Here is a 20808-nt window from a genome sequence, read left to right on the forward strand (position 1 = left end):
TGACCTGATGTTTTTATGTGAATAGGAAAAACGCCCAGGTGAAATGAACTTGAGCCAGGCCTTTCAAGACAGAGACATCAGCATATCTTAGGTTTGTTCCTTTCTCTTAAAAACAAAACAAACAGGTTTTGTTCCTTATGTTTCTGTATTTTACTTTCTTTCCTTTCTTTTTTTTATTTTTTTAAAGATTTACTTTAGAAAGAGAGAGTGTGCATGGAGGGAGGGGGCTGCAGAGAGAGAGAGAGAGAGAGAGAGCGAATCCCAAGCAGACTCCCCTCCGAGTGTGGAAACTGATGCAGGGCTCCATCTCACAACCCTGACATCGTGACCTGAGTCGAAAATCAAGAGTCAGACACTAAACAAACTGAGCCACTCAGGTGTCCCTCCTTTCTTTTTTTCTGATTATATTTGTCTTCCTTCGATTTCTAAATAATGTACATGTTTAAAAGGAATAATTTTCCTAAATGGCATCATATTTCACAATTCTGCGTGTAAACTTAAGTGTAATGCGCCCAGCACAATGCACGACCCCTGAATTGTGTCCACATCCTAATTCTATGCACAAAATTGGGAGACTTTTTTCTGTCCTTTGAATATTCTTTTTTTAACCAGGATGAAAATTTAAATCTCAATTCTAAAGTTGCCTCCATGCTGACCCCCCTACCTCCCCTATCCTACCGCCACCCACCCACCCATCCACACGCACACTCTCCTCCTCCTCCTTACACACAATTTATTTGAAGCGATAAACTAAGAAATGCAGCCTGAATGGCATAGAATAGAGGGAAACCTGGAACCTTTTTATCACTAGGCAACCCCTGCCCTTTGTTAAAATCTCCCCCTGAGGGTGGAGGTCTGGTCTTTGCTGGTGATTCTCTCAAAAGGTGACTCATCTCATCAGAGCTGGGAGCACCTCACTGCCCTGGCCCTACCGTCAGCATCACCAGATGATACGCCCTGACTCAGCCTTCTGTCTTCCAGAACACAGAGGAGGCTCTGTGCTCCCCACACAGATGCTAATGGAGGGAAACTTCCACTCAGGCAATCCAGATAATTCTGGGTGAGAAGCAGGGAGAGGGTACAGGGTGGCTAACCACTTACTTCACCTACATCAGACAGTCAACAGTTGTGACTGTTAGTTCAAAGATCCACCCCCTCCCCCGACACACACACACCACCATCCTAAAACATTTAGGTGTCTTGCCATTGTTTTATACTAGAATAATCTGTAAATGGATGTTTGAGAATGTGGCCATTATTGTATGTGCCTCCCACCCCCACACAGAAGATTGAAGTGGGAAATTGAGGTATTAGAACAGTAGGGTCCTCAGAGTCTAGGTGGGATTTGGGAGCCAGGCAGTCCTCACCATGTGACCTGTGTGGGGAGCTGAATGGGTGGGGAGAAAACCAGTGAAAGGCTCAGCCATTAATCCAAAGGATCTGGAGGGAAGTGGCGTGTGAATGTTCACAGGTGACGGGGTGCAACCGGAAACCAGGTCACAGAGAGCTCTGCTCCCCCCCCGCCACCACCCTGCCCTGTGGTGCAGATGGGTCTGGATCCCAGGGGGAGGGCACTCGCCCCACAGTGCCCTCCTAGGATTACACTTCCTTTCTTCCCTCCCCCAACAATGGAAGCTAATCAGATGAAGCTTAGACAGTACATCTTCTTTTGCTATTAATTACTATTTTTCAAAGGCTAACTCACAATGTAGTGTTAGGGGCCTATTGAATTGCTTTACTTTTTCCACTTTTTCCAACAGATGATATTAAAATAAGTGAAAGCCCTTGACAAACAGGGTTGAATTCCATGGAAGTCACAGCCCAGTGCCACACAGCATTCCAGAGAAGGCTGGCCGCACAGCGAGCTGAATGTCAGGCCATTTTCTGATTTAGTAACATATTTGAGCAGGGAAGAAGGGAGTGGAAAAAATTAAATGGAAAGAAAAATGCTTTATAGTCATAAAGTTCTCCATATTTAAAAAATGATGAATATTAACAGCAAAAGGAACTCATCGAGTATTTTGAGAAATCTTCCCATTGGGGCCGGAAATATAGTAGATGGATTATTAAAAATAAGACACTTGTTTAAAGGAGTATAACCGTTTAGGCTTAATTCCCCCCTCTGAGTAGGCAAGAGTTTCCTTACATAAACACCCACACATACTTGACCTATTCCCCTTTGTACCTCTGGGAGGGGTGAGAGAAGAAAAGCGTAGGAAGATTTCTTTTGTGGAAAAGCCTGTGTGCATAGCCACAAGGTCTGGGGAGTCTGTGGACTGCTTCGGCCCAACCCAGCAGACCACATCAGTTACTCACGGCAGAGTTCCAGAATGAAAGCAAGGCACCTGCAGGAAAATTACCCATAAGCTTTTACTATGACAACACTTGTGTAATATTATTTTTCCTTTAGTCACAGAGAAGTGTCTCTTAAGGCTCAATTGGTCAGTAACTTCTGCAAGTTATCGCTCCCCCCCTTACCTACAAATGTCCATCTTCTAGTTTTCTGTGTATAATCAGGTCTCACAGGACATCTGGCTTTATCTAGCGTCTTATCTCCTTGGCACTGTTACCAAAGATGCCCCAGGTGAGTCTTCAATATTCCAGATATGTCAGCACATGAAAATCTAGGCTGTCTTAACTTTCCGTTGGAGAGTCTCAGTTTTATTTCTGTCTCTTAACTCATTTGGATGAGATTCATGAGACCCTGACTTATGAAACAAACCCGAGTGTGTGCATTGAAAATTGCAATAGGGTTGGGACCATTTTGTCACTGTGACTATTTACAAAGAAATTCCTTCCCAGGAGATGAAAACGGCCGAAGGAATAATCTGGGGGAACCAAACCCCAAAGGCTAAAGCAAGGTCCGACTGGGCCTAAGGGTTCAGAGACACATCGGGAAGACAGCCACACTCTGGGGCCTCCCTGCTCAGTGTTCTTTGTGCATGTCAGAAGCAAGATTTTGTTCAGACTTGCCCTGACCTCTCAGTGATGCTGATGCTCCAGGGTAATGGTTCTCAATTCTTATTGCTCCACAGAATCACCTAAAGCTTAAAAAAAAAAAAAAAAAAAAAAAAATCCAGATGCCCAGGCCCTACTTTTGACCAATTGAGTGACGGTCTCTGGAAATAAGATGCTCCCCAAACGATCTTCATGGGCCTCCTCTGCTTTAAAGCAAGAGTTTGCAAACTGTGTTCCTTGGTTGGTGCTGTAGGGTGATTGCTGGAAAGGCAGGGGGCGGTATGTGAGGGCTGCCTCTCCTCCAGATCTTCAGTCCCAATTCTTCCAGAGTTACCTCTCCTTTTATCTCTTTTACATGTTTCAAATAAAATAAAATATCATTGGAAAGAAAGTGGATAGTCTTGATTGAAACAATGCCCACCCCAGCAGTGGTTGGGATGACTAGCTTATCTCTTGGGAAGGAGGTAGGAAGAGAAGCTGGGTCTTCTAGGACATTCCCCCCAAAGAAGATAGAAAATGATCAAACACTGGTTTGTGACTATATATTTTTTTAACTGCTTATTTCCTATACAGGGTCAGTGAGACCCACTCATAGTTAGCCAGGTGTTTAAGGAAGCGAACTTTCTTAAAACACTAATTACTATCCCTCACGTTTCCTTCCATGATTCAAATACCAAAAAAAAACCCTGAGAGAAAGAATCCTGTTCTGTTGATACCATCAGCAATTATTATTAATGCAGACGTACATCCGTCCATGTTAAAATCTAGGAATAAGATGTTGTTATGGCGCAACTAGTAACTGTTTCATGGGTTATGTATTCTGACCAGAGATGTATATATTTTATGGTATCACTCTTAAACAGAATTACTCATATCACTGGAGTTCATACTTTTCTTACTTAATCTTATTCCTGGAGATGATCTAGAGAATGTGATTAGATAAAATAATTAATTCATTTCCCCCATTTTCATCTCAATTTTCATTATAATTTAAAGCTTTTAAAGATTTTTCTCTAGCATGGGTGCGGCTGTAGGGTCAGGAAATCTGAAACTGTAAAAAGATGTCTAGTCGTATGGACAGAAAGATGAGCTCGAACGATGTAAAACTTAAAGTCTGGAGACTACTCCAAATCTTTTGTGAACTTCCCAGTGCTGAAGATCCCTTCTTTATCAAGTATCATTTTTATCAAAGGAAATAGTAGGAAGGTGACCTTATTGAGACAGGGAACTAGAAGCATGGTTTGGGCGTAGCTATCCCACATCATGTGGAAACCCAAGGTGGAAGAGCTGTGCCGAATGGGAGAGAGGCCAGGAACCTCCGAGCTAGACATGAATACCCAGGAGTACACAAAGAAGCCCACTGATGGAATTCATGTGCTACTGGCTGTAAATTTAGGACAATAGAGCTGAAATTCGGAGACGTATTAATCCAACATTCTGATTTTACCAATGAGAAAACATGCTTTTAAAGGTTAAATAAGTACTTGAGAATACACCAACCTGAGACAACATTTCTGTGGTGGAAGTTAAGAGATCAGACAAATCCAGGTCCAAATTTAGGCTCTATTCTCTTACCGTGGCTTAACCTTGACCTTTTTGAACTTCAGTGTTCTCATAAAAATAGAAACAGTAATCCCTCCTCCCCCCTGAGTATGTTTGGGAAATTTTAAATATAAACCATATGTAAAGTATCCATCGCATAATAGGTTGTCAATAAACATTAATTCTGCCTTCCCTCCTTGGTGGAAGAACAAAATTTAGAATATGATCTCTCTTACAGCTGCACAAGTGTTCTTTTTGCGTAACTTAACCTTAACCAACTGAACAGTGAAAATATTATTTGAGGGGCGCCAGGGAGGCTCAGTCTGGTATGTGTCTGCCTTCGACTCAGGCCATGATCTCAGGGTCCTGGGATCGAGCTCAGCACTAGTGGCTAGTCTGCTTCTCCCTCTCCCTCTGCCCCTACCCCCCACCCCCGCTCGTACTCTCTTGCACTCTTGCTCTCAAAGAAATAATAAAATTAAAAAAAAAAGTGAAAATACAGGCAAAAATATCATGTTAGAAATAAATTAGGATGGCACTGGATTTTTCCTCAGTAACATCCAGTAACAAAGGAAAACAGAGTAACACTTAAAATACACTCAAGTAGCGAAAGTGTGAACCAGCTAAGCACTCCTTCAAGTAGAGAAGAGGCCAATCTTGTTTCATCTTGTTTCATGTGAAAATACAGGCAAAAACATCATGTTAGAAATAAATTAGGATGGCACTGGATTTTTCCTCAGTACCAACAGGTAACAAAAGAAAACAGAGTTAACACTTAAAATACGCTCAAGTAGAGAAAGTGTGAACCAGCTAAACAGTCCTTGTTTCATCTTTCAGCGACCCCCCTTTTTTTGTGCTGAAATACTTTATTTTTTAAAATATTTTATTTATTTATCTGAGAGAGAGATCACAAGCAGGAGGGGCAAAGGGAGAAGCAGGCTTCCCGCTGAGCAGGGAGCCCAACTTGGGCTCGATCCCAGGACGCTGAGATCATGACCTGAGCCTCAGGCAGCCACTTAACTGACTCAGCCACCCAGGCACCCCTGTGCTGAAATATTTTAAAGAAAATTCTTTTTTTTTTTAAGATTTTATTTATTTATTTGAGAGAGAGAGAGAGATTGAGAGAACGAGTGGGAGGAGGAGCAGAGGGAGAAGCAGACTCCCTGCAGAGCAGGGAGCCCAGCACGGGACTCGATCCCGGGTCCCTGAGATCATGACCTGAGCCGAAGGCAGACACCTAACCAACTGAGCCACCAAGATGCCCTTAAAGAAAATCCGAAACATTATGTTAACGTATACAGAGACATTTCAATATGCATCTGTAACTGGTAAGGACTTTTTAAAAAACGTAAAACCATCATACTATCATTATACATAACATGGTATGTATTTTACATACATCTGTTTAATCTATAATATTATTATAAATAATTCCCTGAAATCATCTACTACCCATTTAATACTCATTCATATTTCCCTAAATATGGCAAAGATATACTGTTATAGTTGACTGTTTGAAACAGGTTACACATACGGCTCATATGTTGCTTCTGGCTGTTATGTCTCTTCTTTCTCTTTTTTCCCCCTTTTTTCGTGCCATTGGTCTGTAGAAAACTGTGTCACATGTCAAATAGAATGTCCTGTTTTGTCGATTTACTTGGTTGCTTCCTCATTAACTTGTTTTCTTTGGCCTGTTTTCCCTATAAAGTAGTAATTAGATCTAAACACTTGATTAGATTCAGATTGAATTTTTCAGGAAACATTTGACAGGTGATCCTGTGGACTTCCTCTTGCACTGTGCAGCACAAAGAGGCACAGAATCTCTGGCTGTCCCACTTTTAGCGATGCTAAGGAACATGAGTGGCTTCAAGTGGTGTGGTCCTCATGCCACCATGCTTTCCCCTAGGAGTTTAGAATTCACTATTTCTCATTTAGATCCATTATGTCCTTAGGGGTAACAAAATGGTTATTTTCTAATTCTGAAGAGCTCTACAGAGAATAAAATCATAATATGCCTAAAGAAATAGCTTTTGCATGTATTCGACTAAACACGACTTAGAAGATATCATGGGAAAAAGAAACCATTGACTACAGTAGAAAAGAAGAATGCCTAAAAATACAGGAAACTTAGAAAACTTGTGTGAGGAAAAGTTTAAAATATTTCTAAAGGGCAAAGGGTAGCTTTGAATAAATGGAAAAGAAATAGAAAGGCATCCCATGTTCCCAGACAGGTTGATAACAACATAACCGAGGTGTCTAACTCAGTAGCTCTGGGATGGGGCCCAAGTTGTGAATCTCTTCTAGCCTGCCTTCCTCAGCACGGCCTGCTTTGTGCTTCAGAGCAGTTCTCAAGGTGTGATCTCTGGACCACATGCATGAGCATCCCCTGAGAACTTGGTTACAAATGCAGATTCTCTGGCCTCACCCCACACCTACCAAATCAGACACTCTGGGCTCAGCAGTCTCCATGTTAACAAGCCCTCTGGAGGATTTTGACATGAGCTGAAAGTTTGAGAACCACTGCTCTAGTGCTTCTAAAATTTAAGTTGTGAAGAAATCACCTAAGACCCTGCCAAACTGAAGATTTGATTCAACAGGTCTGGGATGGGGTCTGATTCTGCATTGCTAACAAACTCCCTCTCAATGCTGATGGTCTGAAGACAACACTTTAAGGAGCAAGACTAGAAGAACAATCTGTTTCTAGTTTACTCAAGGCCAACCTATCTTTGTACACTCCGCTCCCATTTTGTTCTAGGTATTAATGACAAATCATAGGTTACTTCTCTCTGTACTATGTTTATTTTAAACAGAATTTAACCCACAGAAGTGTGTTCCTCTCAAAACAAATTTAGCCAGAAATAATTGCAAATTAATCTCAGGATTTGGTGGAGCAGTTTTGGAGAGACACCTATTCAGCATCTATTAAATTGTGCCATTGAAGATAGACTGTTAAATGGAATCTAGAGGAACAAATTAAGGAAAACTTATGCATGAAGAGAATCTTTGTATGAATCTATGTCTAAATCCAATTCGCCTCTTCTTGCTTTCCCTTAATAAATTCTGATTTTCCTGTATTAGGTTTAGGCTATCTATTGCTTCATAGTCCCCCCAAATTTGGCGGTTTAAAACAACAAACATTTATTTAAGCTCATGATTTTCTGGGTCAGGGATTTAGGCAAGACACAATAGGGAGTGCCCTATGATGTCTTGCAGCCTCAGAAGGGGTGGCTCAAAAGTCTGGATGGCTGGAAAGTCTTCATTAGGACCATAGACCTCAGGTCTTTGTTCTGGCTGTTGGTTGGGTTCCCTGGTTCTTCTCCATGTCATGTCTACTGAGGCTGTCTGGAATGGCTTCTTCACTAATGCGTCTGGCACCTAAGCTAGAATGACTGGGACAGCTGGGGCTGACCAGGCTCCTTTCTCTCTCTCTCTCTATCTTGCTCTCTCTCACTCTCCTGGTTAGCTTGACCTTCAGAGCTTGGAGCTTTCAGGGTAATTGGACTTCCTGTATGGTGGCTGGCTTCTGCCAGGCTGAGCATTGCCAGAGACAAGGCATAAGCTGCAACACTTGCACAATCTGGCTTCACTTCTGCTACATGCTATTGGTTCATTAAGGTCAGATTCAAGGGGAGAAGGATAAGACTCCAACTTTCCATTGGAGCCATTGAGCTGTATTACCATGGTTAGGTTTTATTAAAGCGAAACCCAGATGCACCAAAGATGCAGTGAAGTTGGTTTGGTTAGAATCAATGTAAATAAAAAAAAAATGCTAGCTTTAAGAGCTTCTTTGAAAGGCTCAAGAGAGCCTGTGGTTAGCATTTCTTCCTCACTCTGCCTTCAGTGATCTCACCTGGGTAACTTGAATCTGTGTCATAGAAATTGGCAAACACTTCAAATCAGGATTTTTTTAAGAGCCAGTTGTTAAATATTAATCACACACCATGTTTAAAATCCAAGTAATATATCAAATATATGGCAAATATATTGCAACTTTACATCCTCCACATTCCACTCTCCCACCCTCCCACCCAAACACACACACACACACACACACACACACACACACACACACACACACCTGGGCCTGCTCTAAGTTCCCAAGGATATATTCCAGGTCTTAACACCTTTAGGGTCCTTTCTTCAATTGGGGATAATGTTCCATGGTCATAAAGGGTTCATTCCCTGCCTTCTCTAGCTAGGGGGCCAGGACTCTTAGTGATAAAAGGTGTGAACCATAGCGTAAAATATCGTGCCTCTTCCTTACACATCAATTCCACTAAAAGATTTAGGGGGAACTTAAATATATACATATAAATATATACATACATATGTAGGTATATAATTAAATGAACATATATGTTAGTAAATATGTTATATATGTTTAAACTATACATATATGTATATATTTAAAGTAATATGGGTATATTACATAATAGAATGCAAAATTTGCCTTATTTCTGATAAACATAAAACTGCAAAACAGTCTTATGCTAGCACTGCTTTGACAGTTTCCCCAAACCCCCAGTCAGAGCTGACTTACCCATTCAGCACAGTAGGTACTATGCCTAGGGCCCGTGATACTTGTAGGGGCTCATGAAAGTGTTTTTAATTTCTTTTAAAATCAGAAGAAAATAAATGAACTTTTGGGTTGAAAAAAATGTTTTAATATATAATACTAATATATTTATCTTTATATTAATACAGTCATAAAGTATGTGTGTATTTTTTAATGTAGAAAGGGGTCCATGAAGACAGAAGTGCCTAGGGCCCCCAAAAGCCATAATATGGCCCTGCCTGTAGGGACATACTTTCAGTTCACAGTGAAACATGTGAAAAGCTCTGAATTTTAGGCATCATATCCTTTCGATGTGTTATTCTTGAGAACTGCTATCTTCAGATTCCAAGGAAATGAAGTCCAAATGGTAGAATTTCGTACGTCCTTGAAAGGCAATAGAATAGATTTGCAAGACAAGGATTTCCTGTGACTACACTGCAGATCCTGCTGTCTACAGCCCTCTGTTAAGAGGGTCTTACTTATTCACAAGTCACCACTGCTGCCCCCAGATGCCTTGACCAATATTTACATAGAGTGGCCGAACTTCTTGCATGAGTTTCGCTGTCAAACCATAAAATCTTAGACCTTGAAGCCACTGGGGGCGCCTGGGTGGCTCAGTCCATTAAGCATCTGCCTTCGGCTCAGGTCATGATCCTGGAGTCCTGGAATCGAGCCCCGTGTCATCATCGGGCTCCCTGCTCCGCAGAGAGTCTGCTTCTCCCTCTCCCTCTCTCCCCACTGCTCTCTCTCTCTCTCTCTCAAATGAATAAATAAAATTTATTTAAAAAAAAAGAACTTGAAGCCACTGAACCCCAACCCCCCATCAATGGAAGAGCCCCTTTCTCACCATCCTTGACCACTCCCTCAGCATCAGTTTGAGCACATCCTGACACTGCCTGCCCTTGGGAGCTGCAAAGCTGCTTCCCTTTGGGTTCTTGTCTTCAAGGAAATACTGTGAGAAAACCCAGAGATACACTGGTTGCTACAGATGCAGCCCAAATGTCAGAATGAGCCCAAATGTATGAACGCCACGAGTCCGTGGTGGTGGACGCACTACACACTGTGGGCAGTACCCACAAGTACCATTGTGGTCTCATCATCCTCGGGGCTCAGTTCCAGACCGTCCTCCACCACCCTATGCAGGGTGCTGTAATGTTGCTGGCTTTGGTGAAAAGAATGGAGCTCAGAAGCCGCCTCCCAGGCTGCAAAGGTGGGCATGGGGAAGACTTCTGGCCTCTTGTTTTCAAAAAAGCATTTCAGGTTTCTCTCACTCAGCTTGTTGGCATACTCCAGGAATGTATTTTCCAACTGCTCCTTCTCCTTTTGTGCGTACGTCTTCCAAAAACTCAGCTGAAGGTAGCTAACTTTAGATCGGCAGCGAGCGTAACATGTGGTGAGCAGAGAGAAGAAAGATGCTGAACAAATCAGGCACCATCCTAGAATCTTAGAAAGAAAGAAATATTGAGGATGTGCAAAAGCAAAGCCACTTCCCAGGGGGTGGAGGTGGTGTTACTGGTAAGTGTATGGCTAAATTAATACCACAGTCATTGCCACGTCTCAGTGGAAATCCTTCATGTTAATTTTTTAACAGTACTTTTTTAATAGTCAAAGTAAATGTGGGTTTATCTAATCCCTATCATCCATCCCACCCACCATTGCTGGTATGCAGAGAAATAACCAGAAGGCAGACAAATGGAAAGGAGCAAAAATATAAATTATTCAAGAATCAGGTAAACCAAGCCCTCAAGTAGTATTAGTTATTAAATGAAAGAATTCCGTGCATGAGTGAATGTGATCATCGGAGCAAATGAACATTTTCTCAGCCAGGAGTTTTCAGGCATTGATAAATACATATTCGTGGCTAGTGACTGATTTTTCCGTGTTACATTGTTTGCGGAGAACCACGGACCCTCTCTGAGAAAAATCCCATTACTCATCATCCATCATTAAGTGAGAGAGACATAATAGAATGGGGAACCTGAAGCTAGAAAAATTGAAAGGCCGCAGAAAAGCCAAGAAAAAAAAAATTAGAGTCATTCTAAACCTTCAGGATAATTGGTTCTGAATTTTGGTAATTAAAAAAAAAAATTCCTTTTTGAGTACAAACTGGTTCAACTGGCTTTTTTTTTTTTCTGAATTTTAAAAGCAGAACTCTAAATAGCTCAACTGACCTTCTAACCTTTCTTGTTGTTCTTAATTATATTTGTCACAATTGGAATTAATTTCCTATTTGGGCAACTAACGGAGCCCTTTCACAGTTTCTCTTGACATTTTCATTAAATGACTCTTAGTATTTCTCAGCAAATGGGCCTATTTGAAAATAGAAGGAATAATCTGCAAATGAACCCATTCAGAACGCAACAGAACTACAAACAAGCCCCGATGCTTTAAACCGGAAGTTCCCACCCTCTGGCTCAGACTATGGTGTCATTGTGAAGGCCTCGGACTCCACATGAATGCCAACTCTGGACTGGCACTAGGTGGCTTTAAATCTCAACCTTCCCCTCCCTATGGGTGTTCTCATTTCCTATGGGTGCCTCACTTCCTCAATTGTAGAATGGGGGTTACCCACCTCAGAGGGGAATCTGGGGGGTTAAAATAAGGCAATGTAGACATACATATGCCCTCAGGAAGAGTCAGCTAGTATCACATGCTGCTATTTCTCAAACGGATAGATGTTTATGTAAAAGCATTACTGAACTCATGGTATCTTTCTGACATGATTTGTGAATGAGGCACAGCTCCTATCATGTGAAACCCCTCATAGTTACTTTGAGTCACTTGTGGTTGGCTACTTCAGATCTTCCTCTTCTCTTCATCGCCTACCTTCCTCTTTCCACACAGCCGGGCCTCCTGTAGGCCAGTAGGCCATCTCACCTCAGTATCATGAGCCAATTCTGCTTGAGTTACACTATTTGATCAACTACAGACACCTCCTCTCATGTTGCATCTTAGTGTCACCTTGCTCTCACCTGAGTGCTGAGCCCTGAGCCCTCTTGTTCTTCCCCAACTCATAGTACCCAGAATCTAACTAGACATGGTGGATGCTCCCACCCCAGCCCTCAATGTGTTCCATTGTGCATGACCCTTCCCCCGCCCCAAACCCTGGCAGTTTTCTCATTAACTTAGAACACTTACTGTGCGTCAGCCCCTGTATGCCCATGTATGTCCATCACCTCTACGCCTTCCAGCAGCCCCCCAAGGGAGGTGTTATTAGTCCCAACTATGAGGAAACAGGGGCTCAGAGGGGTCAAACCATGAGCTCAGGGTCACAGAGCTGGTAGGTGGTAGAATCAGGTTTCAAACCCAAGGCTGGCCAACTCTAAGACCAAGCTCTGGCCACTAGTCCATGCGACTTCCTTAAGAATAGAGAGCTGCCCGGCTGGATTTCTTGTGTTTTTTTCTTGCCCCACCCATGGATGGGGCACTTTTTCCACCCCCACCCACACACCCAACTATTGATCTGGACTGTGTGTTGCTCCTGCCCGGCTGAACCACTGTGGTCAGCACCTGCCACTGACACAGCTCTCCTTGTCCACATCCCGCACACATCCTCCCCCAGAAATCAGCCCCAGGTCCTTCTCATTCTGCTGGAAAGTAAACAGGTGGTGTGCCCAGGCTAAGTGATGACAGGATATGCATGATTTCCTTATGCCTGTGTCTGGAGAAGAAAAGCTCACAAGTGATAAGTGTTTGGATCTGGCGCCAACTGAATAGAGTCTAGTGCCTGAGGACATAAATCATAAATCACTCATTGTATCATAACATTCAGAATTAATACCTTCCTCAACAAAAGAAGGAAGACAGTGGGATCCTGGCATGTTTTCATTTAGGATGTCCTTTATGCATTAAACAAAGGATTTTGTCTGGGGGCATTTTTAAGCTTATCAGTTTATGTAAAAAGCACGGTGTGACTCTACCTCCAACCAGCTTTGGAGAGCATATGATTTTACTTATTTATTTTGGGGGGGGAAGTATGATTTTAAAACCAGACTGCCCTGATGTGTTGTTGAAAAGGCAAATCCTTGTTGAAAAAGTAAAATTATCCTCCTTTCAGTGCCTTTCTTCGGAAACCAATGGCATTCCTGACAAACTGCGGATCTGTTTATCTACTCTGATTAGCTGTTTTGGTTTGGGGATTGTGACCCTACGACTCAGGAGGAGGAATTCAGTCTTTTTCCTGAGGTCAGGGCTAGGCTTCACATCTGGATTTGTGCTCAGGTACCTGGAAGGATGACAAGCCACCTCCCTGGGTCAATTAGGTAAAGCTACAGTTTCCTTCTGTTAAATAAAACAATGTCCCAAATCTTGAGCTGCTTGAGTAATGTAAGAACCTCTTTAGCTGTAGAGAGCACAAAGAGCAGAGGACGTAACCTCCCTAGAGAATATGGTCCCTTTTCACTAGCGGCTCTTTAAAGACTGGCGATGCCAACTTTACCAGGAAATTTTTCTCAATCTCGACAATATATATACACAGAGATAACAGGGGCCAGAGATCATTTGAGGGGATCTCTACACTAATTATATTACGTGCCGCTTTGAAAAACATCCGCTCGTTTGGTTCAGCTGTATTTTAATAGATGAAAGCTATCTGCGTGTGTTTTTCTGAGAAACCAGTTTGAAAATAAATAATTGATAGGAGGCAGTAATTTCTAATTACAGCTCTGCCATTAGCACTCAATTATGAGTTAGTGCCGTGCATTATTCACCAAGTCAACCCAGAGAGATCATTTTAAAAGCACTTAAGTATTTACATATGCATAACCCAGAGGATATTTTCTTTTCGGAAGTGGAAAAGACAATCCTGTCAGCAATTTTACTGAGCCACCAATCTCTAAAAAAGCTTTTCATGAGATTGTCTTCATGCTGCATCGTGTTCCAATTTTCCTTTAGTTTCAAAATGTCCTAGCAGGATTCAGACTCAGCCCTGCCTGAGAGGAGTATCCGAGAGAATCCTTCAAGCTCCTCCTGGGAGAGAAAGGTGAGTTGGTCCTTCCTTACCTGAGACTGGGCTTGAAGGGACAGCTTCACTTCTTCATTGTCCGCGGGTGTCATGCTGGTTTTGCCACAAGAGACTTTGTGAAGTTCATCCCAGCACTCTTGGGGCTTGCCCTTGCAAATCAGTCCCAAGAGTCTTGAACTTTTGGTCCCGCTCATGGCACATTCATAAAAAGTTCCATTGAGCAGAGCCACAGAAAGCCACATCATCGGAGCCACCAATGAACTCAGAGTGATCTGACCGAGGACATAGAAAAAGCGGCAACTGTGGCCTTTGGGGAAGATTTTCCTGGGATTCACACAGCAGCCTGTGAAGAGCCTCCAAGACTTGCCGTTCAGGAAGAATCCCAGGATCAGTAACACCCAAGCAGGAGCAAAGAGGAAAACCAGCCCATAGACCACATTCTCGGTGCTGCAGGGACACTTAAAAGCCACCAGGGAAAAGAGACGCTCACTCCCCACGGTCAGCAGAGCCATGAAGCTGTAGCCGATAACAGTTTTCTGGTTGAGGAAGAATTTTAAAATCCCCCGAAAAGCATCCATGCTGAAGAGACACCAAGGGAAAAGGCTTTGCCCTTATTTATTGGCAGACCAGCTGTGGCAGTGGCCGAGGGTGGAGCTCTTTCTTCTTTAGAAACAACAGTCCTCCTTCTTCAGACTGAATTCAGCCAGATAAGGAAACAATGTCATTCCCCAGGAATGAGTATTTCCCAACCATGTTCAGATAATGCCTCCTACTGGTGGATTTTGTGCCGGGGAACCGGGGCCAAAACACTGAGAATCGGAGAAAATTCAAAGTGCACCGCTTCTATTTTACATTATTTTCACACTGCTTGGTTCTCAATCATAGCAATAATAGTCTAGGAATTTTCCAGCCAGAGGAATCAACATGAGCAGAAAGAGGTTTCAGCCAATTCACTGGGAGCCAAATCACGTCTCCAAGCCGGGAGTCTCGTGATGGCTTTTCCCTGGCTGCTTAAGACCTGCTACTTTGGCTACTTTGCCTTAAGATCTGAGAGATTCGTTTTACATCCTCTTAAACTGACTAGTGTTAGAGAGACTTGAGCCGAATTTTAGGATTTGGGCTATTCTAAATTTAGATGGAAAAGTTAGGGACATTTGAGTTTTGAATGAAAGACAAAATGAGAAGGGTCCCCATCGTTTCTTTCCCAGGCGATCATAGCAACCTCTCGATTAGTATCTCTGCCTTTGACCTCAAGCCCACCCCTACCCTCAACCCTAATGATGACAGATATTTTAATTTCTTACCCTCCTGAACAATATTTATTTTTGAAAACGATTTTTTGAGAAATAATGCTTAACTCTGTTTCATAAAGCATATTGTTTTCACAGAAAACTAGTCCCTTAGGATATTCCACAAAAATGAAAGGGTTTAAGACTTATACAGGTCATAGGGTCAGTACATTTCAAAGTTGAGTGTGAACCCAGGCTCCTCGACTACAAACTCCACATGCTTAACCATCGCGCTGCACTGACGGGAACAGAATATTTGGGTGCTCTGCTAAGAGATATCTGTTCTAGACCAAGTTTTAGTGGAATTTTTTTTCCTCTTTATTAGGTTGCCTTTAAGATGTACTTGGGGATTACACCAAGTGTGACCTGTAACAATTCAAGCAGGACTGAATTTTCCCTGATCCTAGACAAGAATCCGCTGGTGGAGTTTGTGGAAGAGCTCCCCGCCGGGAGATCCTCTCTCTGCTACTGCAATTTACTCTGTGGGATTATCAGAGGTGCCCTGGAAATGGTAAAGCACGTATTTCATTTTGCCAGGTATATTTGTTAGCTAGGGCTGTGTGGCAAATGACCCCCCAAATACAGCTTCTTAAAACAGCAAATATTTTCTCACACGGTTTCTAAGAATCAGAAATCTTCGAAGAGTTTTGCTAAGAGCATTTAGCTCTTGTGGCTAGGAGCCTTTCAGAGCTTAATACCGGCGCAGTCCAGCCGTTGCTCAGGGCCGCCATGGTGAAGACTTGACGCAGTCTAGAGAATCCACCTCCAGGCTTACTCACATGACCTCAGTGCCTGGTTGGCAGATGGCTAGAGGCTTCATGAAATTCCTTGCCACATAAGCCCCTTGGTAGATCCAGTCCCAACAGGTGCTGCCAACCCTGGTACCGTGTGGGAGGATGCTAACTGCCGGTGTGAATAGCAGGAGGCCGAGATCATTGCGGTCTGTTTTGGAGGCTGGCTTCCACACCTGAATTATTCATTGACTTAACAAGGGCAGTGATCAGCATCTGTTAAAAGGCACTGAGCCCACGAGATGAGTAAGACATAGTCACTGCCCTTTAAGAGTTTCTGTCCAGTAGAGAAGTCAGATGTGTGAAGAAGTGTGGATAATGGCTGTGGGAGGAGCTGGGTTGGGTGGAGTGGTGGGGCAGGGAAGACTTCCTAGAGAAACTCTGCGCTGGCATGTGAAGGATAAATAGGAGTTAGGGGAAGCAAGGCTTTAGGGTGAGGGGAGCAGGGGAAAATGATATTCCCGGTAAAAGCAGCATGTCCAAAGGCACAAAAAGAATGTTTCATTAAAGGAACAAGGAACTTGAATGAGTTCAGTATGGGTGACGTGTAGACTGAGAGAAATACTGTCATGAGAAAGGAGGGTTCACTTCTTTTTTTTTTCAATATTCTTAATGGGTTTTTATTTCAATATCCTTAGGAGGGTTCACTTCTTTACAGACGCCTGATTTTTTTTTTTTTACCTATCTTAATGCAAAGTCTACATTTTATCTGTCTCCCATAATGTACAGCATTGGCACATAGTAGACTGAATATGTATGTTGAATAAAAGCATGAGAGAATGATCTGAAAATTTTCCAGTTCTAGGGTAAGGAGAAGAGGTTTCCATAGACTGGGTATGTGGGTAGCTTCCCTGTGATTCAGCCTCTTGGGGAGGAGCCCATCTGCTTGAAAGTTTTCCAATCTCATTACAAAGGTTCTTTGTCCAGGTCATGAACTTGCCATATTTCACTTTTTGGGACCTGACTGTAAGAAAACTGAGGATACCATCTTCCAGTCTTTAGCACTGCTGTCATCAGGAAGAGAAGGAAACTAGGAAGGTGAATGATCTGGGCCTTCCCTGTTCCTCTAATCTGGGATACAGATACTGTGACCCCTCCTCCTAGGGAGGTTCTCCCAGTTACGGTTTAGTTTTCTGTACTGGGGAAGTCAGTGATGTCAGCTCCGCCAAAAGAACTCCCCAGTCCTATTTCTGAATTGAGACTTGAATGTTGTAGCACTTCAGGGTCACGACTTCTTAGAAAACTGGCTTGAGTTGTGTATAGACCTGCAAGAGTCTCCTCGGCCGGCCGGCCTCTGGGCCAGCATGCTCCTCTCCCCAACCTCCCAGAAGGAACCTGCGTTCTCAGTGTTCCTTTCGCTCTCTGGCCTTAGCTTCGTAGTCGCCTTTCTCCCCTTGACTAGTACTTGTTTCTTTTCACTCCCCCTATTCCTCGCAGGCGGTGCTCTTTGAGAGCTGTTATCACAGTCCTTTATAACTCCCCCCAGAAGCCTGATTTTTAAAAAGTGGTGGGGGGCATTCATATGACCCAAGCTTGGGAATTTAGACTTTTGTAATGAAAGCAGCAGAGGCCCAGTATAGGTTGATAAACAAGGGAATGGTATTTTGAAATTTGTGGTTTAGGAATTTCATTCCTTTGTCATCAAAGTGAAAGTGTACATCGTACCGGGTACGATGCTGAAGGGAAGAAGAGCCGGGAGCTGTGCTGGTAACCTCCAGAGAAACCAGAGCAGGGCGCCTGGGGGCTCAGTCGGTAAGCGGCTGCCTTCAGCTCCAGTCATGGAGCTGGGATCGAGCCCCGCATCGGGCTCCCTGCTCGGCGGGAAGCCTGCTTCTCCCTCTCCCTCTCCCCCTGCTTGTGCTCCCTCTCTCGCTGTGTCTCTCTCTGTCAAATAGATAAATAAAATCTTTAAAAAAAAGAAAAGAAAAACCAGAATAAAGCCCTGACAATAGGAGTGGGGGGGGGAAGACCGATTTGAACAACATTAAGAAGGCAGATTAGTAAGGAATTAGACTGAAGACTAGGTTATCAGTTGACTGAAAGAGACAATACTGGGAAAAAGAGTCAGGAATTATTCAGGGTTCTGAGGAACCTGTAAGGATGGTTGCACTGTTAACCAAGAGAGTTCAAACCAAGGAGGGGTACAGTGGGGGTTAGGAGAGACAACGTGAGAAGTTCAGCTTGGGAGGTTCTGGAGTTGAGGTGTCCAACACACAGGCAAGTGATGATATCCAGTAAGCAGTTGTACACATGTCTGAAAGCCACAGAGAGATGTGGACCGAAGAGGCATTGGAACTGTCAAAAGATGGGTCAGAGGTGTGTAGAGGAAGAAGGAAGAGGAGTCATGGGCGGAAGCCTAGGAAGCAATAACAGGTACTGAGTAAGTTGAAGAGAGAATACAAAGGCTGCAAAGGACACCAAGAAGGAGGAATCAGAGGTGGGGACAATACTAGGACAGAATGGAGTGAGAAGCAAAGGAGGAGAGTATTTCAAGAAGAGGGAGTGATTCACAAGGTCAAGGACAGCAGAGAGGCTAAGTAAAACAAGACCTGAAAAATAGTCAAAACACGTAGGGACTGAAAAGTCAGGAAGGACCTTAGTAAAAGCTGGTTTGGGAAAGCGAAGGAAGAAGAAGACCATCTGTCAAAGACTGTCAAGTCAAGGGCAGCTTAGAAAGAAATAATAGTCCACAAAGTGTCATTTTTCCAGAAGCTTAGCTACTAAGAGTGCCGGGACCAGAGAGTCCCCAAAGACTAAACCTGTGTCGACCTACACAATAATGAGGCATCCGTGTAATTTTTGATTATTGGTGATAATTAGAGGAAGGATATAATAACACATAATCCAGAAGAATAAAACAATCAAAACAATGTATTATTCACACAGATCTTCCATGCTTCTATCCTACCAATTTCTTAGGTTTGCCCTATCCAGAAATTAAGAAAAGGGAAGGGAAATGTTCTGGGAGCTTATAAGCAAAGGAATGAACCATAAAACAAAGGCAAAAATAGGATAAGGAATTCTCCAGCTTTCACGGATAACAGTCGATTCTAGTGCTATATGACAGATATCAGACCTCATGTGGCCTCAAATATATATCCAAATAGCTTCAATGTAGCTTCCTTGCTTATTTTACTTGGCCTTCTGTTAAATTTTGACAAAGACAAAAATGATCTCATGGGGGGAAATGAGGGTGAATATAGCTTCTTTATTTCAATTGCCTACTAGACCCAGGCTTTTTCACTTACTTGCTTTTACCAACCAAGTACTTTTGCTTAGTTATCTTATTTATCCCAATGATTTAAAATAGCTGAATGGACACTCTGTTGAGGGTAGTAGGTCAGCAATATGCTGCTGTTATGTGAATACATTTTAATGAATAGAGAAGTAGGCCCTATGGGATTACTCCAATGTATGGGAAGTGGGAAATGCTTTACAGTGGAAAAGAAGGGCTGGACATCAAATATTCATGTCTGTAATTTCAGTCTTTAATTTTATATTTATAATTTATTTAGTTGATACTTTTTCAAGGCTCTCAAAGCCATAAGTGATTGCTCAGTGTTGTTAGGACAAGTGATTATGTTATTTAGCTGATGATAGAATGACTGAATGCAAGTCAGTGGGAAAGAAATCGTTTAAGAATCCATTTATCCTTGGAAGTTCTGCTTGACAAGGCACACTGGGTCAAAGCTATCTTTGAGCTGGGAATCTGTGCTCTTCTTGAGATGGACCCATAGTTCAGCTGTGCACTATGAGCAAGAGTGGGCCCATATGTCTGGGCTTGCGGCACGATCATCCGGGCTGGGCCTGGCCTGGCGTACCCTTCTCTCTGCAGACTCACACCACAGAGCTGACACACAGCCAGACCATCTCTGGAGGACACACAGTAAAGGGCCCTTCATCCACAGAGCAAGCTCTCTTTTATCATCCCGTAAGGAAAGTCAGCCCCTTATAGGGTAAATAGAGCCGAAAAGAGAAAAATTTAGAGAGTCTTTTTTTAAAACCTAAATGACACAAGCCTGTTTCTTTTTCCTTCCCTAGGTTCATTTGGCTGCTGATGTTACATTCTTGCAAGACAGACTGAAAGGCGACCGTGTGACAGAAATAGGAATAACATTTCTGAGAAAGCTAGATGAGAAAAAATACAGACGGAAAAAATGAAGCATTGCATGCACAATGCCACAGGGGGGCCAGTTGAGGAGTTAATATTATCTAAACATACAGAGCCATAGAAATTTTGAATTGTTTAATAATAGCATGGGCTTTAAAAGGCTTATATATCAGCCAGAAATTTGAAGTGCAGGGCACTAGGATTTAAAGATTTTTTTTCTTTGCTGATAAATTATACATTTTCAATCTTATGTCCATTAGATTTCATATACAAATAACTCCTTATAAGATAGCATACATGAATTCACATATCATACAGCCCATCCTAACAGAGTGCACTGATTTCATTTACTTATGGTAATGGAAAAAAAAAAGCATACAAACTACACAGTTGGTGTATTCATTCTCATTGGAAAAAATAGATGAAATGATACAATATAGAGTTCACTATATATAGACAATTTCTAGATACTGTATGTTGCATTCTCTATAGAAAAAGTGCCATTTATAACACTTTTCCATATTTTTGAGTAACTATGGGTATGATTTCTTTCATATACTGGCTTGGTTTGTCACTTCAGCCTCCTGAAGTTGCTCTCT

The 20808-nt window shown here is 42.6% G+C and overlaps 2 protein-coding genes across 3 annotated transcripts in view; one reads left to right on the forward strand and one right to left on the reverse strand.

Moving 5' to 3' along the window:
• TRAPPC3L (trafficking protein particle complex subunit 3L) overlaps positions 1-20259 on the forward strand; it is a 36783-nt gene extending 16524 nt beyond the window's left edge. For both annotated transcript variants that reach the window (XM_088024261.1, XM_028117103.1), the window contains exons 4-5: positions 15633-15818; positions 20140-20259. In XM_088024261.1, the coding sequence (XP_087880387.1) occupies positions 15633-15818; positions 20140-20259 (306 nt within the window). The remainder of the gene's footprint in view (positions 1-15632; positions 15819-20139) is intronic.
• Positions 10109-14599, reverse strand: CALHM5 (calcium homeostasis modulator family member 5). Its single transcript, XM_028117102.2, has 2 exons — positions 14057-14599; positions 10109-10498 (listed from the first exon to the last, which is right to left on the reverse strand). The coding sequence occupies exons 1-2, from the start codon at positions 14594-14596 to the stop codon at positions 10109-10111; spliced, it is 930 nt and encodes a 309-aa protein (XP_027972903.1). The 5' UTR covers positions 14597-14599.
• Positions 20260-20808: the final 549 nt, after the last annotated feature.

This window comes from Eumetopias jubatus, unplaced genomic scaffold (genome assembly GCF_037043125.1).
Source record: "Eumetopias jubatus isolate StellerSeaLion01/CBP00866 unplaced genomic scaffold, mEumJub1_p1.0 scaffold_6, whole genome shotgun sequence".
In the NCBI taxonomy this organism is placed as follows: Eukaryota; Metazoa; Chordata; class Mammalia; order Carnivora; family Otariidae; genus Eumetopias; species Eumetopias jubatus.

Excerpts from the sequence above, each read along its gene's own strand:
- CALHM5 (XM_028117102.2), bottom strand. The coding sequence starts at position 14,596 with ATGGATGCTTTTCGGGGGATTTTAAAATTCTTCCTCAACCAGAAAACT. Across the intron at positions 10,499-14,056 it reads CCCTTCAAGCCCAGTCTCAG|ATTCTAGGATGGTGCCTGAT; the intron begins GTAAGGAAGGAC and ends TTTCTTTCTAAG.